At 40.6% G+C, this 23,635-nt stretch overlaps 1 protein-coding gene across 6 annotated transcripts in view; it reads left to right on the plus strand.

The window, feature by feature from the left end:
* DGKI (diacylglycerol kinase iota) overlaps positions 1-23,635 on the plus strand; it is a 208,073-nt gene that overhangs the window by 33,234 nt on the left and 151,204 nt on the right. Inside the window, exon 1 of one of the 6 annotated variants that reach the window (XM_050324756.1) lies at positions 5,100-6,033. The exons of the other annotated variants lie outside the window; for them this stretch is intronic. Coding sequence (XP_050180713.1) covers positions 5,960-6,033 — 74 coding nt within the window. The 5' untranslated portion in view covers positions 5,100-5,959. Of the gene's footprint in view, positions 1-5,099; positions 6,034-23,635 lie in introns of those variants that run through there. 6 annotated transcript variants of the gene reach the window in all.

Raw genomic sequence — 23,635 nt, forward strand, 5'->3', positions numbered from 1 at the left:
GGGAAGGGAAGAATGGTTAGTGGAGAAAATGAGCAGGGTAAGGAAATTAGAGATTTGTAAGGCAATGGAGGGGAGATTTAATGGAGAAGGTGGAAGAAGGAAGGTAAGCAAAGAAATAAGTGTAATGAGAGTACTGAATTAGAGAGGTGTGGACCTTGAATACCAAAAGGTGAGAGGAGAGGGAAAGGAGAAGAAAATGTCTTATTATCTAGGAAAAGGAAAGATTTTTAGAGAGACATAGGGGAGTGGGAGCAGGCGATGGAGAGAGCTGTGGACATCAAAAACTTCAGGAAAAAAAAAGAAAAAGAGCTATAAAAGAAAAAAAAGGTTGAAAATAAAAAGAGAAATGAAAAAAAAGAAACAAACTCTAAGAGTGACAGACACTGCACTATCAGAAGTTCCTCAACAGACGTGTGAGCTCCCATATAAGCTTATATTTGTATTTCCCCTGAACCTGCAAAAAGCCCCATCTCTATAGAAGTGGGCAGACAGGGCAGGGCACAAATGCCTTTGCCAAAGGAAATGAAATTTCCACAGCTACAGGGTATAACTATCTTGAAGAGCTAAGAAAAATACCCTCCACATTGCCTCTGCCTGTATATTTGCTACATAAATTTGGAGTCAGAGCACACTTTAATACCAGTTTCTAATGCCTTCCTGCTGTTCAGAGAATACCCTTAGTGTACACAGGACTGGGTAGCATACATGTTTTTGAGTAATTCGTATAATAAACATTTGAATTTAGTGGTGGGAGCAAATGCTGTCCTCAAGAAGCAGATGTAATCTATGTATCTTGAGTGGCTGACAGACAAAACTGTCTGTGCGTAAAATGCTCAAAATTTGTCCTGTAATCAATGCCTGAAGTATCTCGAGAAGGAGCCTGCTGTCATTCTCTTCCATATCTTCTCTGCCCTGGAGCAGCCATGACAAACTGTGACAGGCACAGCTATAGGGAAATTCCCGTTAACTCGAGCTGCCCGGCCAGTAATGGCAAGAAACAGGAGGATGTATGGGATTCTCTGCGAATTCACAAGGTTTGTTCTTGCAGCAGGAGATGTGCCTGGGAGTGCTACCGCTTCTCTAAGCCAGACCTCAGTGTATCTTGTGCTCTGAATGAATTCATGAGCATGGCCTGCGGCATAACTATTTCTCCCTTGTTCTGGTCTCCTGCAAAACAGCATATTAAGGGAAGCTGTGATGCCTACCCCAGGCACTCACTTGTGGCTAAACTCTGTCAGAGAGAGGGAAGCGCCAAATACATGCTCCAATTTGTAAGCACTGTGAAGGATTTCTTGTAGAGGGGGTTGCAGCCATTCAATGGCTCTGCCTACCAGACCTTTTATAAATTTTTCATTTATAGTCAAAGATTGAGTCAACAGAGTAAGTGGTGGATGGGGTGAGGCCTCAGGGCTCTTCGGTCAGAGTCTATCAGGCTCTTTGTGTGGAGTTTAATACTGGCATGACTGTGTTTCTAAGCAAGGCTTTATTTTTCCAGGCTTAGTTTTAGCCTACATGATATTTCACCTTGGCCCTCCTGATCTCCAGTCAGATTTCCTCTGCAATTGTTGCCATCAGGAGCAGGTTTTAGTTCATCACTCCTTCAACTTACTCTTTCATTGGGAAATGACTTTTTCCTTTCATCTGGAAACATTTCACTCTGGCTTCTTCTCTATACTCTACACTAGAATTCTCCATTAATAGTAGCTTCTGGGTGTTCAGACCTACTTGAATTAAAATAGGTTTTTGTATTAGAGCTGCATCTGAAATGCAGAATTTCAGTGGTGGGCTGAACATGGGTGGAAATCAATCACGCCTTTGGCTAATCTACAGGAAAATGCCTTTCTGCTTGTGTGAGGGTTACAGGCTCGAGTGTCTGTCAGAAAAACTCCAACTCTTTTGTAATTTTTGAAAGGATGGTGGGCAAAACATTAGTTTTGTAACAGTAAAAGTAAGTGAGGAAGAATAAAGACTTGGATGGGGCTATGCTGACCATTGTGTCCTGTTTCTGTAGTTGCAGGTAACCATATAATAATTGAAAATTCTGAATTCAAAAAAAAACCTTTCTAAATTTCCTTGTATCACAACTTTTAAGGAACTCTTATATCCCTGTAACAAGATAAAGCCCTCTAGCACAACATTTGAAAAACTCTTCTGTGCTGCAAGGAACCATGAAGTGAGATGTCAGACATTGCCAACCTCCTGTGTTGCTGCAGGAGTAGGAATTTGGTAGTGAAAACACCCAGATGATCTTGGGGAAATACACAGTGCCATCTGCTATCAGGAAACATAAGAAAGGTGTCTGCTGGTCTGAGCTTGTGGGAAAGGCGTTGCTGGTCTCAAGGTGGTGATGGCTTCAGTCACAGGTATATGAGCAAGACACCGGTCAAGTAGCTGAGGCTTTGACTTGTTAACAGTGCCAGTGCTTCACATCCAAAGTCTCAGATAGTGGATATTCATTGTAAGGAGGCCAATCAGTACAGAAATTAAAGGATTGTAAGATGTTATTTCTAGTCTGTGACATCCACTAAATCTATTCAAGTAAGCCAAGATTTATAAAGAAGGTATTTGTTCTCTTAATCTCAAAATAATAGCATAATCTATTAGGATGCCTAGCACTGATCCCGGCTAAACTGCCTCCCACTCTTTTGGTGATGTTAACTGCTTTATGCAAGTGTAACAAAGATGGGGAAGGTCAGTCATTTTCCACCTGATCCCTGCCTCCCTGTTACTGTAAATTGAACCTGTATCTTATCATCTGTAAGTGGGTTTTATCTGTTCCCAACTGGTGTTAGTGCAGATGTGTGTAAAATCTCTATCATCTTAATTGCGAGTGCTGCTGGTTTGTGTTGAACCAGCAGTCTTGTTTTGGAAAATTCTCTTGGTTTTTTGACATTAAATATTTAAAGCTTCCATTTTAGTGTGTGCTTTTTGGCTGGTGAAAGGAAAAACTGTTTGAATGCTTTTCTTCTTTGTTCCCCCTGTAGTGTGCTTGCCCTCCTGCACTGACTAGGTAAGCAATTTTATAAAAGGGAGGTTTTTTTCTTTTGCTCCTGACGCAGCTTTTCTTGTCAGCTTCAAGCTACAAGTTTCTCAAGATGAAACCCCCACTTATGCAGATCTTTGAAGCTTTTTTAAGAAAAATCCTCCTCCCACTCCTCAAAGTTGTGTGGCTTTGTACCACTACCACTGTTCTTGCTGCGTGCCTGTTGCAGAGCTGCATGGAGTCTTGGCTTAGATTCTCTTCTTTTCCCCCTCTCCTATGGTCTGAGATACTGCTCTTGTGCCATGACTGGACACTGTCTATATGTGATAACAGCTCTGCTGTAGTAAATTGTGAGAACAAATGTCCTCTCCTATTGAAAGCACCAGCTTTTCTCTATCTCAGCATTTGATTGAGAATTAGGACAAACAGTCGTTTATTTTCACATTGCTGTACTCCTGCAGTCTAAAATGGGTTTCAGAAAGAAAATGAGAAAGTCCTGAGTGCATCTATGGGTTCATCAGCTCTGAAACAGGAGGTAGCTACTGTGAGGACAAAATTGGTGCCGATACCTCGGCATGTGCTGGAGCAAATACTTTCCTGCAGCTGCTTTCCTCAGCAGGAGGAATTTTAAACCTCTCCTTGCCTTATTTGTACTGATGAAGCTTAGATGGCTGTCAGTGAGTGAGAACTGAGCCTATATTGGTGTTTGTAGAGGGAAGGCACCAAGAATTTCCAGAAATAAGAATTTTATGTACGGGGGAAAAAAAAAATCGATATGATCTGCAAAGACCAGCTGGATCCAATGACTAAGACAAAAAAGAGACAAACATTTGTCCTAATTCAGGAGCAAGTAATTTTGGAGCCTCCACCGTGTTGGGGTGGCTTTTTGTCAAAGGAGGACAAAGTGCATGGAGAGCAGCGTGCGCTTGTGCCTGACTTTCACAGCCAGAGGTAGAGATGCCCCAAGGAAGGTTTCATACAGCACTTCTCCCTGATCACAGGCAGAAAGTCCCAGCTGGTTCCTGAGAGGCAGGTGGTTCTTTGTATGCTTTGCAAACTGGGTTGGGAGGTGGGGTAAGGGAGGCAGTGGGTGGAACCTGCCAAGAGCCTGAATGAATTTCTATAATGCAGGTGATTTCTGTACTGCAGGACTAGGAGAGACTGTGGGGAGGGTCATCAGCAAGCAGGTGCTGGCAAAAGGCAACTGCATGGAGTATCATACCTCCCCCAGCCTTTGGTGATGGGCCAAGCAAGAGTAAGGTTTTTCCAGCTGGAACCTACCTCTGGCATATCTGATGAAGGATAGGTCAGCAGGTTGCCCTAGAAGTCTCCAGAACCAACTAGAGATGAGGCTTGAGGCTTTTGCTGCTGAGTCAGTGCCTGAGGCAGCCTGTGCCTCCTGGCAGCCATGCAGAGACAGCTGTGATTCCCCTGCACTCACCGACTGACAGCCTTTGCCCTCTGAGCTGTGAGCATGAGCACTCAGGCTTTGCAGAGGTACCTGGAGCTTAGCACAGCTGGGAGGTTTGTACTCAGCAAAGAGATCTCCTCCTGACCCTTTCCAGAGCTATTGACAAAGACCCCTTGCCACCAGCTAAATATTTTGAGCTTCATGGTTGCTGCAAAAAAAAAATAAAATTTAGAGGCATTTAAACTCTGCTTTGCAAACTATCCTGAAGGTTTAATAAAGTGGATTTTTTTAGCATGTCATAAAAATATAAAGACCCACTCTTATTTTTATCCCTTCAGTCTCTGCAAAATTAATCGAAGGCATTTACCTTGCTTTCCTTTGCTTCCTTGACTTTGAGAAACTAGCTAACTTTAGGACCCAGGAGGGAAGGCATCATCAGATGTTGGCAAACGCTGGCCATGTTGTGTGTCTATTTATAGTAAGTGTGTGTCGAACCACCTTGTCGTTCTTTTCTTAGCATCAGCTGGATGAGCACAGCTATCAATTATCCATGAAGCTAATGATAATACAAGGAAAGCTATGTAAAGCAGGTGCTCAGAGGAGAGAGAGAAAAAGGGAGGGAGGTAGGTTATTGGACAGGGAGAATGAGTTTTAGGAACTGAAAAAAATCCCTTTACTCAGCCTGAAAACCCTTATTATCTGTAATAATTATTAATAACAGGGGAGCCTGCACAAAGTCATTGTGACTGCTTTCAGCTGGTATGTCCCTCCCAAATGTTATTTCCCTCATTTATTTTCATTGTGTTGGCAATCAAAGGCAGTGGGGTTTTTCTTCCTTTTATTTTTTTTTCCCCTACTCCCTTTGCTTTTAATAGACCTTAAACTGTGTGTTCTCCTTCCCCCACCTCTCTGTCCTGGGTTCTGATATTTGGGTTGGTAATAGCAGGTTCTAGTTTCCCTGTGAAAAACTGAGCCTCTGTTATTTCTCACAATTGGAGATTGCACGTACACATGCTTCCTCTTTTGTCTCCGTTTCAGAGAGGATTTTGCCTGTAAGGACTCTGGAGGGAGAAGGGAGGAAGTGAAGGGATGTCGTTCCACTCATTACCAATGACAAAGCTGATTGTCAGCTATTTATCAGCCGCTTTTTTTCTTTCTTTCTTTCTTTTCTTAGTGTCTTTGCTGCTTTCATCTCTAAGTGCAGGGGAGCAGGACAGTGTGAACTCTGCTCTTGACAGCAGCTCAGGTTCTGACACCATCTGCCACCTAATCCACTTCCAAGGAAGGGTCTGACGTTTGTGTGCATGTGTGTGCACATATACCCTCCCCACCTAGACATACATCATTTCAGCAGACTCACACTGACCAGCTCACAAGCAGCATTTCTCTTCTAAGAATTGGCCTTTGATGTTAATTCTTTTCTTCCTCCTGATTTAGATTTCCCTGATTCAATTTGACACGCTATGATGGGAGGCACATCTCAGTTTCCTACCTAGCCTGGCTCTCTGAGGTGCTGGACTTGGGGATTTTTTTGACTTTTCCTGGAAGTTTTGAGTGTGAGACGCATGGATTTCTTTTGCAAAAGCAGCAGGAAACAGAACAGGTGTAAAATGTCTGTGTCAGGCTCCTTGGATAGCTGGTAAGTGGGCTCTTGCAGGAACTGTTGAATTTTAAGCTTTTCAGTGACGTAATGGCCAGTCTGACTGCTATCTGCAAGCACTGAGCGTGTTTCAGGCTTTGTAGGTCTCCTTTCTCTAATAGTACATGACGAATGACAGTTACCGTCACACGTGATGCTGCGGTGTATCTGCTGATGTTTTTAGATGAACTGTATTCAACACAGTTCACTGATTGTAATGGATTATGTTTGCTCATGGCATTCAGTACTGTGCACATTCAGGGCTGTGGAAAACAGCTTGAGAACTGAGATGGGAAGAGAAGAGGGGCTTTGGGAAGGATGGAGGGGGAGGGAACAGTATGCATTCAGAAAAGCCAATTGTTTTGCTTGCAATCAACAGTTATGCTACTTTTCTGGGCTATAGTAATGAATGTTTGAATTAACTTCTGGAAAACAGTGTATCTCTCTACTGTTGGGTGGCTTTTGCACCTGAGTGTTGTGATTTCTTCCTCCTCAGTGCTCATGCGTAACCCTTTCCTTCCCCTTTGAAAGAGTCTCCGTTAGTGAAAAATGGGGCCTTTTCCTGGCAGAGGAGGAAGGATTAGTGCTTCCTTCAAAAGCTAACATAGTCTTTGGAAAGGGTTCTCTACCTCTGCCAAACAAATAATTCAACTTGCCTGCAAAGCTCAGCAGAATGCTGCCATGTAATGCAGAGGGTTTGATGCAGGGCTTCCTAATAGATATGGAAAGACAGCCATCATCTGCAGGGGACTTTGGATCGGGCTCAAAATTCTCACTGATTCCTCTGAAGATCTGCTTTGCTTTGTGGTTGGATTTTTCCCCCCTTCCATCTGCCTTTGTAGACCCTGTCCCTCATTTTCCAGGCACACACTAAAGGCAGGATGTTTGCCTGTGTGAGCATCATACTGAGCATGGCCCAGAGGAATCCTACTGTTCAGTTACCCTTCATTTCATCAACCACACTTAAAACAAAGTAAAAGAACCAAAACAGTTTCATACTGAATAATGCTCATTAATGAAGAAAGCAAAGGAACTTTATCCTACTAATTGGAGGCAGGTTTCTATACAAAAAACTAATTTATCAGCAACCTTTGCTAAGTGCATTTTATCTTCCTCATAGCCAAGAAAATGACTTTTTTGATTCTTTGAGATTACTTGTGGAGGTGTTGAAAAAAAGGTTTCTGTTGAGATCTTATTGACATCTATTGATAAAGCCTGAAAACTTCTCTCCCTTTCCCATTGCAGAAAATTGCTTTCATTTGTCACTTCTAAAAAAGGTAAGGGAATAATTCTCCACCTTCAGCTAGCAATTTAAGATTGATCTGATTGAGACGGAATACTTCAGACAATAAAGAACTTATCTTCTAACCCTAGTTTCAGCTTTTGTGTAGGATCATTTCCTGTTCACAATAAGACCCCTGAAAGCTTCAGGTTATTTTTGAAAGGGGGTTCTCCAGAACAAAGTAACAGTGGAACTGGCAGAAGGGTATGATGCTGTGGTTTTGTTTAGAGGATGTTGTCCTTCACATTTTGCACTTGTCTGTGTAGTGAAAATAGCACCGTGCACATAGAGGAACTGGACTTCTGAAGTTAAACATTGCCATTTTTCAGTGAAATATGTATCTACAAGGCAGTGGGAAAAATGGCAATGAGTGTTGTGTGTGTGAGAATTGTGCTTCATTTTGAATTCATAGTATTCAGAAAGTCCTCCTTTTCCTAGCTGTTTTGTTTTTCATTAGAAAATATCTTCTAATGACTACTAATTAACGCTGATGCATTGGTCATCTAAGATAAAAACAAATCTCCTTTTATTGCTGTAACATCTCTAGGGATTTAGAAAGCTCTCACTTCTGTACTAGAAAGTTTAGTGATTTGTTTTCCAGCTTTATCTTTCTGCTTCTATGTGTTTGCCATTCTGTCTCAGCATGGTGACTGTGTCACACAAACACAGACCTCTTCCAACCTTCCCTTGAGGTTTTGGCAGACCTACTCAGGGAGGGAAGGGGAATTCCCTTGGGCATCGGTACTCCCTCTGTGCCTCTAGCCAAGCTGCAAGGAGCCCAGCTGGTCCTCGTGGGTCTTGCAGTTGAAAACTTGGAAAATTACAAATAAATCCCTAGAAAAACATGAACGTCTGAACTAAATTCAGGCATTTTGGGGTCCAGTTACCAGGAAACTTTGTAAATTACCAGGAAGTGTGTAGGCAGAGCAACACTGAAGACTTTAGTCAGCTCATTGCAGTACTATTAGTAAGCTGAAACCCTAAGAAAAATAGAAGACTCCAGACAAACAAACAAAAAAAAAGAGCTGAGATTGTCTCCTTTTGTAACATTGGGAGTAACTGTTAAAAAAAAGGGACAACGGGGGATGCTGAACATGCTCCTGGATCTGTCAGATCAGAATATTTCTGCCTGTGTTATCTGTATCACCTATTTGGATGACTATAACTAGGTGTGTTATTCTTTGTGGAGAAAAATGCTTCACTGCATTTATTAACTTTACTATTGAAAAAATAATGTGATTTCTGAATGTGCATAAAATTTAAACCAGATTATATCGTTGGTTTTTTTTTTTTTTTAACCAAAAAAAGAAAGGAATAATATTGTATATTCATGTTGAGACCAATAAACTGATTTGCTTTTGAAAACATCTTTCCAATTTGTTTGTTTGTTCAACTTTTTACTTCAAATTAGCTTTGGAAATGTAGGTAATAGGAAGTGACATTTTCCTTCCCTTTATTTTGGAAATGGTGGATATAGCATATACTTGCTTATTTCCTCATCTGTAATATGCATATGTATGTTAATTATGATCAACATTTCATAAATTGTTTTTAGGCTGAATATTTTTAACAACTTTAGTTTCCTCTGACGACAGGTAAAATCACAGGTCAAATTATTAACTGCAATTATATAGGCAACTGGGAGGCATTGGTCTGTATTTGAAAGTGTAATTTTCCACAGCTCCTTAAATGTAACAGTAGCAATTGCTCTACACTGGAGATTCTTCTGTTAGTATTTTGTTGCCTTTTTTTCCCTATTTTTTTATTTTCTTAATAAAAAGGCGAAATAGTGATCAGAAATACCAATGAAGAATCTGGAAGACTGATGTGAATCTTTGAAAAGTATAGCTTAACTCTATGTTAACTCAAACAGCAGTAGCTTGTGGTTAAATTCAGGATGACAGGCTCCCATTTTGTGCATTTGGGATGATCTCGAGGCAAACGTCTGTTTCACAGCGTGAGTAAACTTAAAACCAAGTTACCGTCATCTAGAAATGTTTGTTGAAAGTAAATTTGAGTTTTTTACATCGGGTACAAAATATCACTCTGTTGCTTACTCTCAGTACTCTGGATTTTTGATCTGCATGTGCCTATTTTGCACAAAGCAACCAGAGAATACAAGGGTGACTGATCACCTCGACCGGATGGTACTCGTCTCGGGTTACTGCAGGGAATAAGGTGTGAAATAACAGTGGTACTGATGAGGACATGTGATATATCCTGAAAAATCAACAGCTGTTGGTGACAACTGATGAAGCACCAGTGTGGGATCTGCTTCCAGACTGGAGTAGCAAGGTCCCGGAAATCAGGGCACGGGCGAGCTGTGCCTGGTTGTTGCAGAGGAACTGACTGAGAAACTTGGGATAGCGTAGGGCAGGGTGTAAGTCTAGGGTCAAGTTACCATTTCGCTTGAAAGGAGGAATCTTACACCTGTTAGACTTTGCAAATATAAAGTTGCATAGATGTGGGATTACAAATGAACCCAGAATAAGGACAGTCCAGTGAAGTAGACCTGAGTTACCTGGTTTTTCGGAAGACTTTTTGGTCTAAGTTATCTGTCAGCATTTGAAGTACATATCATGAAATGGTGACAATAACAATCAGGAAGTGAGTATAATTTCTACCAGCTCTCATCTCTGTGCTATCAATGAAATGCTTATTTTAGTCAGTACGTTCCTAAGTTCCTGTTTGTTTTGGTCTGAAGCAGTTCATTTTATATCTCACCCTGGAGGTGGATGAACACAGTGTATCTTTATTCTTTCATTTCTGGCAAATCTGCAGGCAGTAGTCTGCTTCCTCAAATATTCCTAACACTTCAATAGCCTCAAAAAACTGCTGTTGCAACCAAATCCTCAAAGACAAACACAGTTAAAAGACACGTTCTCTCAAAACTCCAGATGAGTATTTGTGCCCATGCCAAATGCTGCAAACACTTGTAAAGGTATGTAAGGATGTATGTCTGGAGCATCTGTGTAGTTCACAACTGCAGCCTCCTGCTTTCAGCACTGATGTTAAATGGCAATCCAACTAGCATTTGAACAAGGGAGATGAAGAACTCTGTGGACTTCGTGCCCTGAGTATCTGCTTCCTTTTGGGGAGGGGTGATCCCTTTATATGATGATACAGACACACTGAGATAGAGCTGAATGTATAAATGTCCCTCTGTTTGTGAACCTGTATGCTCTTTGGAGAAGGAGGGTATTTCACAGGCCTGTCAACAGGGCAGTTTGCATTTGCAGTATATTCACATTTCAAAAAAGAAAGTGTAGAAAGTATTTGGTAGAGACTGTAAAGGATGACAGAAATCTCCAAGTAGATTTCGGTGCACCAGGGACTGCGGATCATGGCGACATTCTCTAAATGTCAAGTATTGTGTGCTGGCAAAAATGGTCTAAATTCACATAGAGTGATGTGCTCTGAAGCTGTGGAGTTCTCCAAGGAATAAAAGTCACTGTGGATTTTTCAGGGAGGATATCTAAAGAGAGCATTACTGCAGTTGGAGAAAAAAAATAAAAGGGGGGGGAAAAAGGCAGAGGAGGGGATTTCTGAGGAACACAGAGGAGGCAAAGTAGAAATTTATGTGGGTAACTGGGTTCATCCACGTCTTCTATAATTTCCCAAGGATCAGTCTCTCCTGTAATAATCTTATTCTACTTATAATAATTAATAAAATAGTGCACTTTCACTGTAATTAATCAAAAACAGCACTGAGGTGGGAAACCTTTGCCTAACTCCTACTCTTGCCTTGCCTGCATAAATCTTGAATAAAACTCACCAGGTGTTTCCCTATTTGTTGAAATTCCCTTAGCCCAAGATTTCCTCTCAGCTTTGGGGTAGGAAATGTTGGGCTAATCATTCTGAATTGTGAAGGAATCACTGGAGTCCTTTGACTGGAGAGGAGTTCCTACAAAGAATGAAGTGCTCTACTGCCAAAGGTCTTTATTTGTTATGTTGTTTTAAAGAAAGCATTTGAATTGCTATGTATTGTTACTTCTCTGCTCTCTTTCCTGGTGACTATGTAGGCAGTTGTGAGGAATGGAGAGGAGATCACATGGCTCTGTATTTGAGTAGGAATCTGCTATTTTAAATCAAGTTTGAAAGGATTATTTTGAAAAGGATGATTGTGCCCTTAAAAAAAGCATCAGAGGTGTGGAGACTTGGAAAAAATTATAGGGGTTGGTATATTTAACCCTTTAGGGAGTTTTAGGTTGGGATTAATGCCCCTTCATGGGAGGGAAATAGCCAGTCACCTGAATGTTTTGGAAAGACTGCAATTCAGGGGCAGAGCTGACAATGCACGACTTGCTTTCTCTGCACCAAGGTCTGAGATTTTGCTTTCAACAGGAATGCATCTCACACTGTTGGATTCAGCAAGTGTTAGGATGACTGTGGCTACTACAAGCTAGTACTGAAAGGACTCAGCAGTTTCTGATGGCAAAAATCTCTGCCCAAAGGGAAAATGGTTATGGAGATGTACTATCTCTCCCACCTACACAGACATGAGGCTGGGAACTGACTTCGATGGGCTGAGCGAGCTGCAGTGAGTTAAGGCAGGGAGGTGAGCAACATAAGAAGCTGTGGAAGCTCTTGTTGTTCAAATGGATGGGTTTGGGATCTCACTAGCAGTATGGTCTGTCTCAGGAAGGCTGTTGGATCGAGGCAGGTAACTGCAGCATCTGAGGTTTCTCTTCTCTTGACAGATGAGGCGGCCACCTCATTCCAGTACTTGAGTGCTACCTACCATATTTCAGGTCCTGTGCATGTTTCCAGGTGAATCTCATTTGCTTCAAAACAAAGTAGGCAGATGACCTTTCTTTGCAGTTGCTTTAAATAATAGGGACTGTGCTCTCTGCAGGAGGTTTTAGGTGAGAAAATTAGCATGTCAAATTGTTAGCATGGTGGTGTTATTCAAGTCTTTTTTTTTTAAACTCTCTTTGGGTCTTCATATAAATCACCCTGTGCCAACAGACTTTGGTGCTGGGATGTGATTTCCATGAATGATGTGTCTAATATTAATTACAGAACAAAATTGATTCTTTTCTATTTACTGTTTAGAAGGTCATTGATGTTAGGGTAAGCTGATATTTTAGTGAACTAGGTTATATATAGATTATAGGTTATATATATAGCCTATATGTATAATATAGGTTATATCCTATTTAGTGGAACGAGTACTACCCAAACAATGTTGAACTTTGAGCAGTTTAGGATTGTGTTCTATGGGGAAAGACAAAAGTGCTGTCATTATAAAGACAATAAACCCTTGAATTGATCCATACTGATCCATTTTTCTGGGTTGCATCCTCTTCTACCATTCCCAGAGTGGGAAGGAAATGGTTTTGTGAAAATGTTTCTGCTGATATCAGTGTTGGTGTTTCTAAACACAAAACAAATTCAAATGTTCTGGGCTTCAGTGTCAGCCCAGCACTTCTTGATCCTGGACAATGTAAGGATTAGTTCTCTTATAATTTACTTGACATGTATTTGGACCTCTTTCTCAAGTTTACTTGTTTCTCTCTGTGTTGCTTGCACTAGATAAAAATGTGGCAGCAAGAATTTTTGTCTTTCATCCACAGGAGAGAGAGACGTCTTTCTTTGTTTTATAACTATTTTGCTGTTAAAGTAGTCTTCTATGAAAAACAAACTTCAGACTGTATTGTCCTTTCTTTGAACAAAATCACTGACAGAGAGAAGTGTAGATGTACTCTTCCTCTTAGGTCAGGGCTGATGATGCTTTTAAGGGGAGAAGGTAAGAAAGGCTTCAGAAGTGCACGTTAATTTAGAGATGCATGTGAATTTGAATAGATTTACAGTGCTTCTCTTAAAACAATGCAAAGCTGAAGTCTACAGGGCCTGAAATTGGAAAAAGTCTGAGACAACAAATGGAACTATTGGACTGTATAGAAAATGATTGTCTGCACAGCCCAGTGAACTGAGGGGAATTGCAGGAATAAAAAAATATAAGCAGCTGAATTCCCAGACTTCTTTTCATCATTGCGAGTGCTTCTCATGGAGACAGGCTAGTGGGCTAAAATCATTTGTCTTAAGGTGTGTCCTCCTTAGCAACCCAGTCTCACGCTGTAGAGGCTCTGAGCACCTTCTTTTCTCACTTGTGATGCCATGCCCAGTTTCCTGCGAACACCTGGGACATATTGGCCTCACTGTGGAAGTGGTATGGGGTAGTTATTGTGCAGAGCTATCTGGCAGCTGAAAGGCAGCATAAGTGTCTTAGCAGCCTGGTGGAAGCAGCTATTAAGGCACACTTTGATTGCGTTGAATCTAAAAATATTTAAATTTATTTAATCTAAATATACACAGAGAAAACTTTGAGCGATACCTGATACTTCCACATTTTATACAGTATTTGAGTTGTATCTGTAAGAAAGGAAGATACCTCTTTTTCATGTAGTGAAGGCATGTCATTCCCTCCTACCTCGACCTCTAGAAATGTTCCAGGAATTACTAGGACCATCAGTAAGTGCCCTGTGAGCAAGAGCTGTGGTATGTTACAGCTTTAGGGCTGAGTGGCTAGTGCTTTATTTCCCATACATGTGAGCTCTGAGATAACTGTGAATCCTCTAGGGATTTGGATTTACTATTGATATGCAGACAAATCCCTAAGCCTGACTGGGATTTGCTTGCATTGAGTTTGGATTGCTCAAGGCTGGAGATGGTCTGAAGTGGCAGTATTAAAAGTCACACTACTTCTGGTTCCTCTGCCGAAGCTGTTTGTTTATTTTATGATCTAGTTGACATAATGTGTCTGCATTTGCTTTTTTTTTTCCTTTTTATGGACAGCATTCTTCTTAGTCTAGAAGAAACAAAAGTGCATTGCATGGGAGGAAGATTCTTGATCTAGAAACTGATTAAAAAATAAGACTAGGCACAAGTGCATTTTGGTCTAGAGGGGTGTTTTCAGGGATTTATGTGGAGCCAGAACAGTTGTTGCTAAGTGCACCCTTGGAAATTGTTTGGAAACAGGGTATAAACTATGGGGTGCTGAAACTTGTCTCTAGGCTATTTAAAATGAGAATTAGCTGTGGAGTTGCAGAAGGATCAATTGTAATGAATGAATGGACTATAAAATGGGGGTTGCCATTCTGTGTTGATAGGGCTACTTTTCTCCATCTGCACTACATTGCAGTTAACTCAGGCAAGGATGGACTGTGCATTAGTTATTACCCATTTGGAGAGAGATTTAGTAGTCACTGTAGATAAGCCTATGAATATTTCTGCTTACTGCTCAAAGAAGCAAATGGAAGGCAGAGAAGGCAACCAGAGCAATAGTAATTTGATCAGTGAAACGGAACAGTGTACAGATGAGAAAAGACTGAATAGAAGAAGTTTTACCAGCCTGAACGGCAGGGAGAGCAAGCAGAAATCAGGTAGGGAACAATAATTTAGTCTCTCCGATGATGCAAGAGCCAGAAAACATAAGATAAATTTGTCAAACAGTTTTAAAAGAATGGAAATAATTTTTGCTTGCAATTCAACATTATATAGTGGTTCTCATTGCTACACAATGTCATGAAGACAAACATACCTATATTAAAAGAACAGAAAACTGAACACTGTAAAAATCCATTGGTTAACAGGAATTAGGAGGATTTGATGCAGCCCATTCCAAGGAGACCAAAGCTTTGCTTTGCTAAAGGCAAGATGGGTAGGTGGAAGGCAATATAACTTTGGGCTTGTCACATTCTCCTGCTTTCTCTATTAGCATCCATTACCAATTCGCTGCAGGCAAAAGCTACTGGCTTAGGTAAACAATTGCTCTGTCTCAGTAAGATTGTTCTTTTAGTCTTAATGTCTGTCTACAGTGGACAGAGGTGAGATTATACTACCCTTTGCATAGTACAGGCTGTGAGCTTGAGTCTGAAAAACAGCTCATCTTGTTGATGTGATACTGAGACTGATCCAAAAAAACAGTACTAGCAGGATCCTGCTGGCTTAGAGTGGCTCTATTTGAGAGTCTTATTTAGTCTTATTTTTTAATCTATCCATATGAGGTGGCACAGACATGGAGGTGCTTGCTGTTGCAGAGGCATCAGGACTGCGTGAGAATTTTAAGCTGAGATGGAGACCACCCTTGCTTCACTCTCCTAGCATTTCCCTAGCCAACTTAGTTGATATGTTACTTGTAAGAACCTAATTCCTTTCTCCTAATAAATTATTATTTAGGGAACCCATATTTATTTATGTGGGGCCAGTGATCTAAAATTATATCTGTGTTACAAGACTCTGCATCAAACCACATGAATCTACTCCTACCTCAAGCTGTTGTTCTGGAGCCTCCTTTTTTACAGATGGTCCCTGCTGTGTTCCAGTGTTTTCATTTGTGCTGAAAGCTGAAATTGTAGCTGTTTTGTGTGTGTTTTAATGGTCTAAAGCCAGTTAGGAACTGCAGAGAAAATTCACTTAGCTTGAAATAATCCATCTTATACACATGATTCTAGTTTTGCTGTTGAGGTCTCAGAAAATCCTGCAAACTTCATAAAGATCAGTCTGAGATAAGCAATTTGCTGTTACCAGATAGGAAAATAGTTGCATTTGTTAGCTCTCTGATATTTTTGCAAAGCAAAAGAACAGGAATGGAAGTTGGGTTTGGTGGTGGTGTTGGCTTTTTTTTCTCCCCTTCCCTTTCTTGATGCTCTAGTCTTCATTGCAGAGCTGTACAGAATGATGCTGGCCACTGATGTGGCTCTGCAGTTGTGCCACTGCAGTTTATATCAGCTGAAAATTGAGTTGTGAGACATTCAGCACCTGTGGGTTTTTTTTGGTCAAAGCTGTAGTGGAAGTTTTTCGCAAGGTGATATCATTGATTTCAGAGAGCTCAGTTTGTATCCACTTGTCCTTCAGCATGTGGCATCATAGAGGTCTATGCCAAAAAGAGATTATCTACAGAAGCTGGCACATAGTTTCCACGGAAAACAATGAAAAATACTTTCCAATGCTTCTATATGTGTACACAGTGCCCTCCACCAGTCCTTTGAGGTTTGGCTGTTACATTAAGGAAGAGTAATGTGGTTTAAAGAAAAAAAAATTGGCTTATTGTAAACCTCACATCTTTGCTACAGTTTCCATTTCAGAAGTCTTATGGTTTTTTTTTTCCTTTCTTTTAAAATTATTTTTCTTTTTGAATATTTCTCTGGCTGTCTGTAGATGGGTTTGAAATAGAAGTCAAGCTGGTGCCCTCAGTTCTAGCACAAGATGTATATGGCTCCCATGAGGAAAAAAAAATGTTGACAGTCAAATGATTTTTTTTTTTTTTCCAGGTAGCTTAGACTATCTACCTCTGATCTCAAAGATCTCATTGTCTTGCAAACTGGAAAGGAAAAATGGTTTGCTTTGCTCATGCAAACAAATAAACAAAACAACCCCTACCCCCAAAAAACCCCAGACCCAACAACTCCCAAACCCAAAAATGTAGGCAAAACAGACCTTACAAGAAGAAGTGTGGGAGAGAGAAGGAGACAAGATATCTGAAAAACAGAATTAGTTCTTAACTGTGTATGAAGTGTGAAAATTAAGGTGTATGGGATCAGGTTATATTGTCTCTGATTTATTCCTGATTTCAATGAGGTCTTCTGCATCCTTGTGCTGTTCTTTTGAGGATTATCTTTGACAGCAGAAAGCAACCTTTTCTGGCACTGGCATGTTGGAGGAAGCGTGCTGTCTCCACTCTCCGTGAGGTCCCAGGCTGACCTTTCTAAACTGGAACAAGTGGTTTCACACCGTCTGTGCAGACCAGGATTGTTAGACTCGGAACATCCCCCGTTAACTTGGTGGCTCCCACCCAATTTTGGCCTCAAGAGTTGCGATAACATGTGGCATGGAACTAGGAGCAGTGGGTCAGTGGAGGCTGGTGCTACACGAGCTGTCTCTGTCCTGTTCTGAGAGCAGCTGTGGAATGGTGTGGGTGGCACCCACTTAGCGTAACATGTTTTGACGCGTTCGTGGGTGACCAGCCAAAGGAGCACTGAGTGTCCTTTGCCTGCTCTCATGTGTCTTGTACGTCTGTTTGGCACCTCTCATCTTTCAAGGGCTTGGGAGAATGAGTGGCTTGTTGCTTTAGTTGCCTGGAGAGATGTTTTCCTGCCAGCTACTTTAGCCTAGAAAAAGAAAAGCTGTCGGTCCTGTTAAATATCACTTTCATCTAAGATACGGGAAAATAAAGTTTTGGAGGAGTTTACTTCATCTCTTCCCAGTAGGGGTGCCAGTTGAGTGGGATTTGTCAGTCATTAGTCTGATACAGGTAACAAGGAGATTCTGATTTGCCTGAAATTAACAACCCAGAAAAAATAACACGAAAGATTGATTACATGGAATTCTCTGGTTTTTTGTTTGAAGTCTGTAAGTTCACACAAGGACCTGCCCTTCTGCCTGCTCATTTTCAGAACCCTTCTGAGGTGTACCCAGTGCATAAAGCTGCCTCCCAGCGCATTATGTATCATAAGGTAATGCGTCAAACTGAGAGAAAATAGATACTTTGACAGAGAGTTCTGCACTTAAAAAAGCAACATACCTCCTAGCTTCCAGTCTTTTTGGTTAGACACTTTTAAAAAGTATTTCCCCACAAAAGCAATTTATTGCTAAGTCTATACCATCAAAAGTGAGAAATGTAATGACTGTTTTGAATTTGAAGTGCCTAAGGGGGAATGATAGGTGGTATAAGCAGTGTGGCTTGTTAGCAGTGGCTGCAAGTGATAGGTGTGTGGTTCGGTAGCTACTGCATTGTTTTATTTATTTCTGTTAAAGTGCTCGGTTCCCCTTCTTCCAAAACTACTTCAGTTCCCTGTTTTCCCTGCTTTGACTCCTAAAAATTAGGTAAAGAGAACAAAAGCTATGCTTGCCTACTTTTTCGTTGTTGTTGTTAAAGTAATGTAGGAGAACTAGACCTTCAGAGGGGATTTAAAAGAGAAGAAGATAATGGTTTAAACTGGTGCAGAAAGTAAACTTAAAGAGGATACAGAATCTAATCTGTGGTGAATAACAAGAAAAGGAAAGTAATGAAAATAAGAATATTCAAGTTGCTCATGGTTTTGGAGGGAGTAATGGTGAAGAGGTCAATAAGGAAACTAAATCATGCTTTATGATGCCCATTTGACATGGAAGAATGCATCACATACTATAAAGACTCTATTGTCAATAATGCATTTAATTTTAATTCGAATAAACTGGACAGGCTGGATGTTCCACAAGTGTGTCTATTAAAAATGAGAAACCTATTTCTGGGGAGAGAAAGGCACTTCATACCTCCTATCATTTCTACTGACCTCACTTTTCTTAGTGTAACTTTAGCTGGTCAGGGTCAGGTTTAAATGAAACACTTTAAATCTGAAGCCAGGGCTTCAGTCAGGAGGTACGTTCTCCTGTGAATGGAGACTGTGAACACATGAATGGAGCTTTTTTCAGGTGGACACAGGTAACAGCTTAAAAACCCCAAACCCAGCTGATTTATGAGGTCTCACATTCTTTGTTAAACCCTATGCACTGTCTTCACATGGGTGATGAGCTGGCATCTCCCTAACATACTCTACAATAGTTCGTGCAGCTGCTGGGAGCTGTTAAGAGCTGTCCAAGATTGTCCCTAGAGCAAAATCTGCAGGGCATGGACCTTTAGTGGCTGTGAGGCCAGATTGCTGTCTGGTTACTGCTGGGTTTGGGCCTGTGGCAAACCTTTTTTTTTTTTTTTCACAGTCAGCATACCTCTGTTTGCTCCTTTTGTTTTGATTTGTGCCCTCTTTGATTCTTGTCTCTGCCCTCAATCTGAAGGTCTAACCTTAGTCTTGACTGCCAAATTGCGATTGCACCAAATTCCTTAGGCTATTTTTAGCTTTTCAAGTCATTAGGCATTTTTGAAAACTGTACTATACACTTCTTTCAAAATAGTGCCTTTTGTTTTAAAATGAACCAAACTGTTGACCAGGGCTCTGCTTTAGCAGAGCCACATTTCCTTCACTGAAACCAAGGGGTAATAGGTTCAGTATTGCTGGAAGGTATTTTATGACAATGACTACCAGGTTCACTTTTATGTTCAGCCCAACCCTTAGCAAACTGTTAGTGGTAGGCAGTGGCTGCATAAATAAATATAACTGAGAACATTAGCCCAAAAGGAGGTAAATGCTGAAGGAAAGGCAATCTCATAAATGAGGACAAACATTAGCTAGTGAATGGAACTGGGATGCGAATTTTCTGGTTGAACTGAGATTTTTCTACCTGTAACAGAGCTGTTCCAAAGAATCAGATCCACTGTTGCTGTTGTTTTGGGTTTCCTCTGGAGCATTCTACATGGACCAGCAACAGAAGCAGGTTTCTGGGGAGACTCAGCCAAGATGCTGCGTTGGAACTGGTGTCCCAATGTGAATTGATAGCTCCTGTGGCAAAGGAAAAAATACATTTTCCTTAAGATCATCTCAGACAAAATTGACTTGAAGCACAGAGGAATTCCTGATGAACATATTTTGTCATTTCTTAGTCTCTTGCTCATTGTTATTACACTATGGAGGCTTGATTAGCATTTGCAACAAAGTTGCAAACCCTTACCTTCATACTGCATACTATGAGGATGCTGAGCATTCGGAATCCTCTGAGCAAACCGTGTGTAGTTAATTGATTTAGAGCAGACTGGTCTATTAAAATGGGTTTTTGGCTGGGCTATTGCACATATTGTTGTGTGTATGTGTTAAGGTAATAAGATGATTAACATAAAGTGTGAGTTGGAAGGAGGAAATTAATCCCATGGTACAGCTAAAGCCCAGAGGTGCATCTGTTTTGGTGATCTTGTTTGACCTGCTGCTGAATTTTACAGGGTGGTTTTGGCAGCACTGTGGGTGGATATAAGCACAGGGAGTAGGGAGAACAAATAGATGCCCATATTATCTATTAAAGGACATTCACCTATGACAACATAGAGATTGTTCTTGCAAGACATTGTGTTGTGTGTTGTTTCCCTTCCCCTCCCCCTATACTTTTTGCTCTGCTCTGTCTTGGTCATGGGATTTGCTCCTGACTGATGCTCTGTTTTGATGAGGTCCACAGTTCAGTTTCCCCAAAGGAGAGACTGCTAGCTAATCCCAGGTGAATCTCAAGAGAGGGGAGGCTGAGTGATGTGCTATTTACCCCATGACTTGGTTTGAAGATAGGGTGTCATTGAGAGAGATGTTAATGAGACATGCTACCTGAGGAAGGCTGGTCAGAGAGATGAGAAGTTGGGAAGGAGAGCAGAAATGCAGCTATTCCTAGGAATGGTGCTCCATTTCCTGATATCTTTTCCCCCTGCTGCTCTGCGTGCATTTGGTGCACAAACAGAGGAGGTGAAAATAACAAAACTTGCCATATAATAAATTAATTGTTCACTTGTTATTAAGTAATGCTTAATATCAAATGACTAGAAGAATTGCAAACTATTCTACAGGTAATCTAAATGTAAAATGTGACCTTCCTCCTTTCTCTCTTCTGGAAGTGAATACAGTACAATCAGCCCCTGGAATCCTTGAGTTGCTGCATTGACTTTGAGGGGGAATAATTTAAAGCAGAAGCTTATCTCTGCAAGAGGAGGAAACAGTGCATATCAACAGCTTTAGGACTGCTCATGTAGTGCTTCAAATGGCAAAACCCAGACTGTTTGAATCCAATTATTCATTATAATATATTTTATTGGCAGGCAGGAGTTATGAGAAGAAGGTGGAGAATTTGCCTGAACCGGAGTGTGGCCTGTGAACTGAGTTAGTTGACTGTAGCCAATTTAAATCCTTTAAAAAGAGCTCCTGTTCAGATTTTTCCTTTTTCCTTCCTCTACCCCCTCACTGATGCTGCAACAACCCTTGACAGTTTGGTGTTGAAATCTATTCCCCTAGTGACTGACTTCTCCTCTGGATTCCCTTCTGAGTTTCTAAAAGTTGCTTGTGAGTGCTGGTCTTTGTGTGTTAGCTGCATTTTTCTTTCAAAGCCTATTTTTGCTCTATCTACAGTTCACATGGTGTTTACAACCTATCTAGTCAGTCCTTCATTTGTAGAAATGGACCTGAATTCTGGTTCAGGGTGTTTCTGTGGAATGAGGATAAAGTTGGAATGAGGATAAAGTTGGTTTCGGTTTGGACACTCTCCCCATTCTTGGTGACCATCCTTGCGGTGATGAGCAGCACCAGTTGATGGCTGTGACTGCAAGGAAGTGGTTAAGCAGAGCGCAACCCCTTCAGTTTGGGGAGCACGATGTTGAATTACAGCCTGGAGTGTTTGTTTACATACTGGTCATGCTTTCATGGAAAAAGAGTGCTATTGGGACTGCAAAGTCAAACATGCAAGAGTTAGGAAATGCCAGGACGTGAATTTTCCCACCTGCTTGCACATATGCTTTATGATTTAGTCTCTAATTACGCAGTTACACACTGTTTTTCCACAGAATTCCTGTGTCCCTCTGTGCACAGGATGTCCACTGCTGTTTGAATGAGTACTATTCAATATTTTGTTTTCTCCTTATTATTCCTCATGGCATTATTCAGGCTGCACAATGAGGGAGGAATTACTGATGGCCTTATTGTTTTGTTTTGTTTTCTTGCTCTTCTTCACCACAGCATAAGGGACCAGTGTTTCATGAACACTCTTTGCAGGGGTCCTGCCTGATTGTGGGTGCTGTGATGGCCCCACTCATGAACTGACAATGCAAGAACATTGGGAATGGACAAACAGCCTCACCAAGTGTTTCTGATTTCTCTGTCTCCTTTATTTTCCTCATTCCTAGTGTCCCACTTCAAATCCTAGTCATAGTTTTTTCCTCCTCTCTTACCTGACTTTCAAAAAATTAATTGATGTAGTAATTTTTTTTGTTACCTATATGTGGTTTTAAAATCCTTTCTGGAGATATCCTGCATCAGAATAGAGCACCAAGGCTGTTCTAAAATTAGTGCTTAGATAACCACAGGGGAGAAAAAACCCTAAAGAATCAGAAAGGCAAAGTTGTTTCTCCTCCCACAATCAATCTGTTTTTGTAACATGCTTAGTTTGGTCTGTTTCAGTGAAATTTCTCTATTTATTACCTCCAAGTAGTGCTTTCAGAAGATGCAAACACCATCCACCAGCTTTCTTTTAGTTGGTAGGTTAGCTCAGCACCCTGTTACCAATAAGCAGTAACAGATATGGAAAACAATGTGGGTCTTCTGGCTTCAGGTAATGGTTTGAAATCCCAGCTCTGATTTCCTTCAGTGCTCTTGAATTTTTGTAGGAATTTGAATAAGCCACCAGTGTAATCTTGTTTCTTTTTAAAATTTCTAATAGCCAAAATATTATTGTTTCTCTATCATGGTGGTACCACTAGAAAAAATCAATAAATGTTGGAGGATGCTGAAATACTGAATGCGGCAAAAGCCAAATAAGTTGATTGTTGTTATACTCAGCTGGTTACATTTAAATTGATTTACCAGTATATTAGCTTCAGAGGCAATCCCAGTATAAAATATATTGACATGTAGTTACACCACAATGATTCATACATTTACTGTAGTCAATATCACAGATTGTGTTTGGTGTTTACATTTTGTGTGTTCACCGAGTTTACCCAAAACACAAAGTTATTTCTGGTCTTGGTCTTTATGTAAAGATGAGTTTTGGAGTCCGAGCTGGCAAAGCACTGCTGCTTTTTATTAGTATAGTTTAAACCAAAACAGATAATCTGAGAATGCTCTTTTTCTCTACTTTAAGTACTCCACTTCATCAGAGTTTCTTGAGAGTCTTATTTCTATGCCATATAGGTATTTACTGCCATTGTGACTGGACTTCAAGGTGTGGAGGTTTTGGACTTGACCATATTTGATAAAAAAAGAAGGGAAACACCAAATTTGTAAAATAAGTCACCCAAATTTTAGTTTTTCACCACAACTTTTTTGTTGCAGGTAGTACTGTATGCATATATAATGTATATTACCCTGAATGTTATTCTTGTTGTTTGAATTCTATCTCTTTATTTTTGAAAAACAATAATTTTTTACAGATTAATGTGTAGGATCACTGCAGCATTTGGGAAATGCTGCTTTCTGGGTTTGGGTTTTTTGCATATATTTCCTCTGTTTCTGATTCACATTTAAATCTACTGAGAGTTTGATGTTCAAACAAACCTAAAAACACTTGAATGTTTGCTAATCTTTTATTCTAATCTGTGCAAAAGAATCACATTTGGCATTCCTTTTACCCTCTGGTGTGCTGAGCTCATGAGAGATAGGGCACACACTTTTGTACAGAAACAATAAAAAAATTCCACACTTGTAGATCTGCTACTCCAGACCTTCAGTGTTTGGCTTTGTGGGTCATCATGGTGCAAAGTAC

Source organism: Myiozetetes cayanensis, unplaced genomic scaffold (assembly GCF_022539395.1).
Source record: "Myiozetetes cayanensis isolate MyiCay16 unplaced genomic scaffold, myiCay2020 scf3, whole genome shotgun sequence".
NCBI classification, from domain to species: Eukaryota; Metazoa; Chordata; class Aves; order Passeriformes; family Tyrannidae; genus Myiozetetes; species Myiozetetes cayanensis.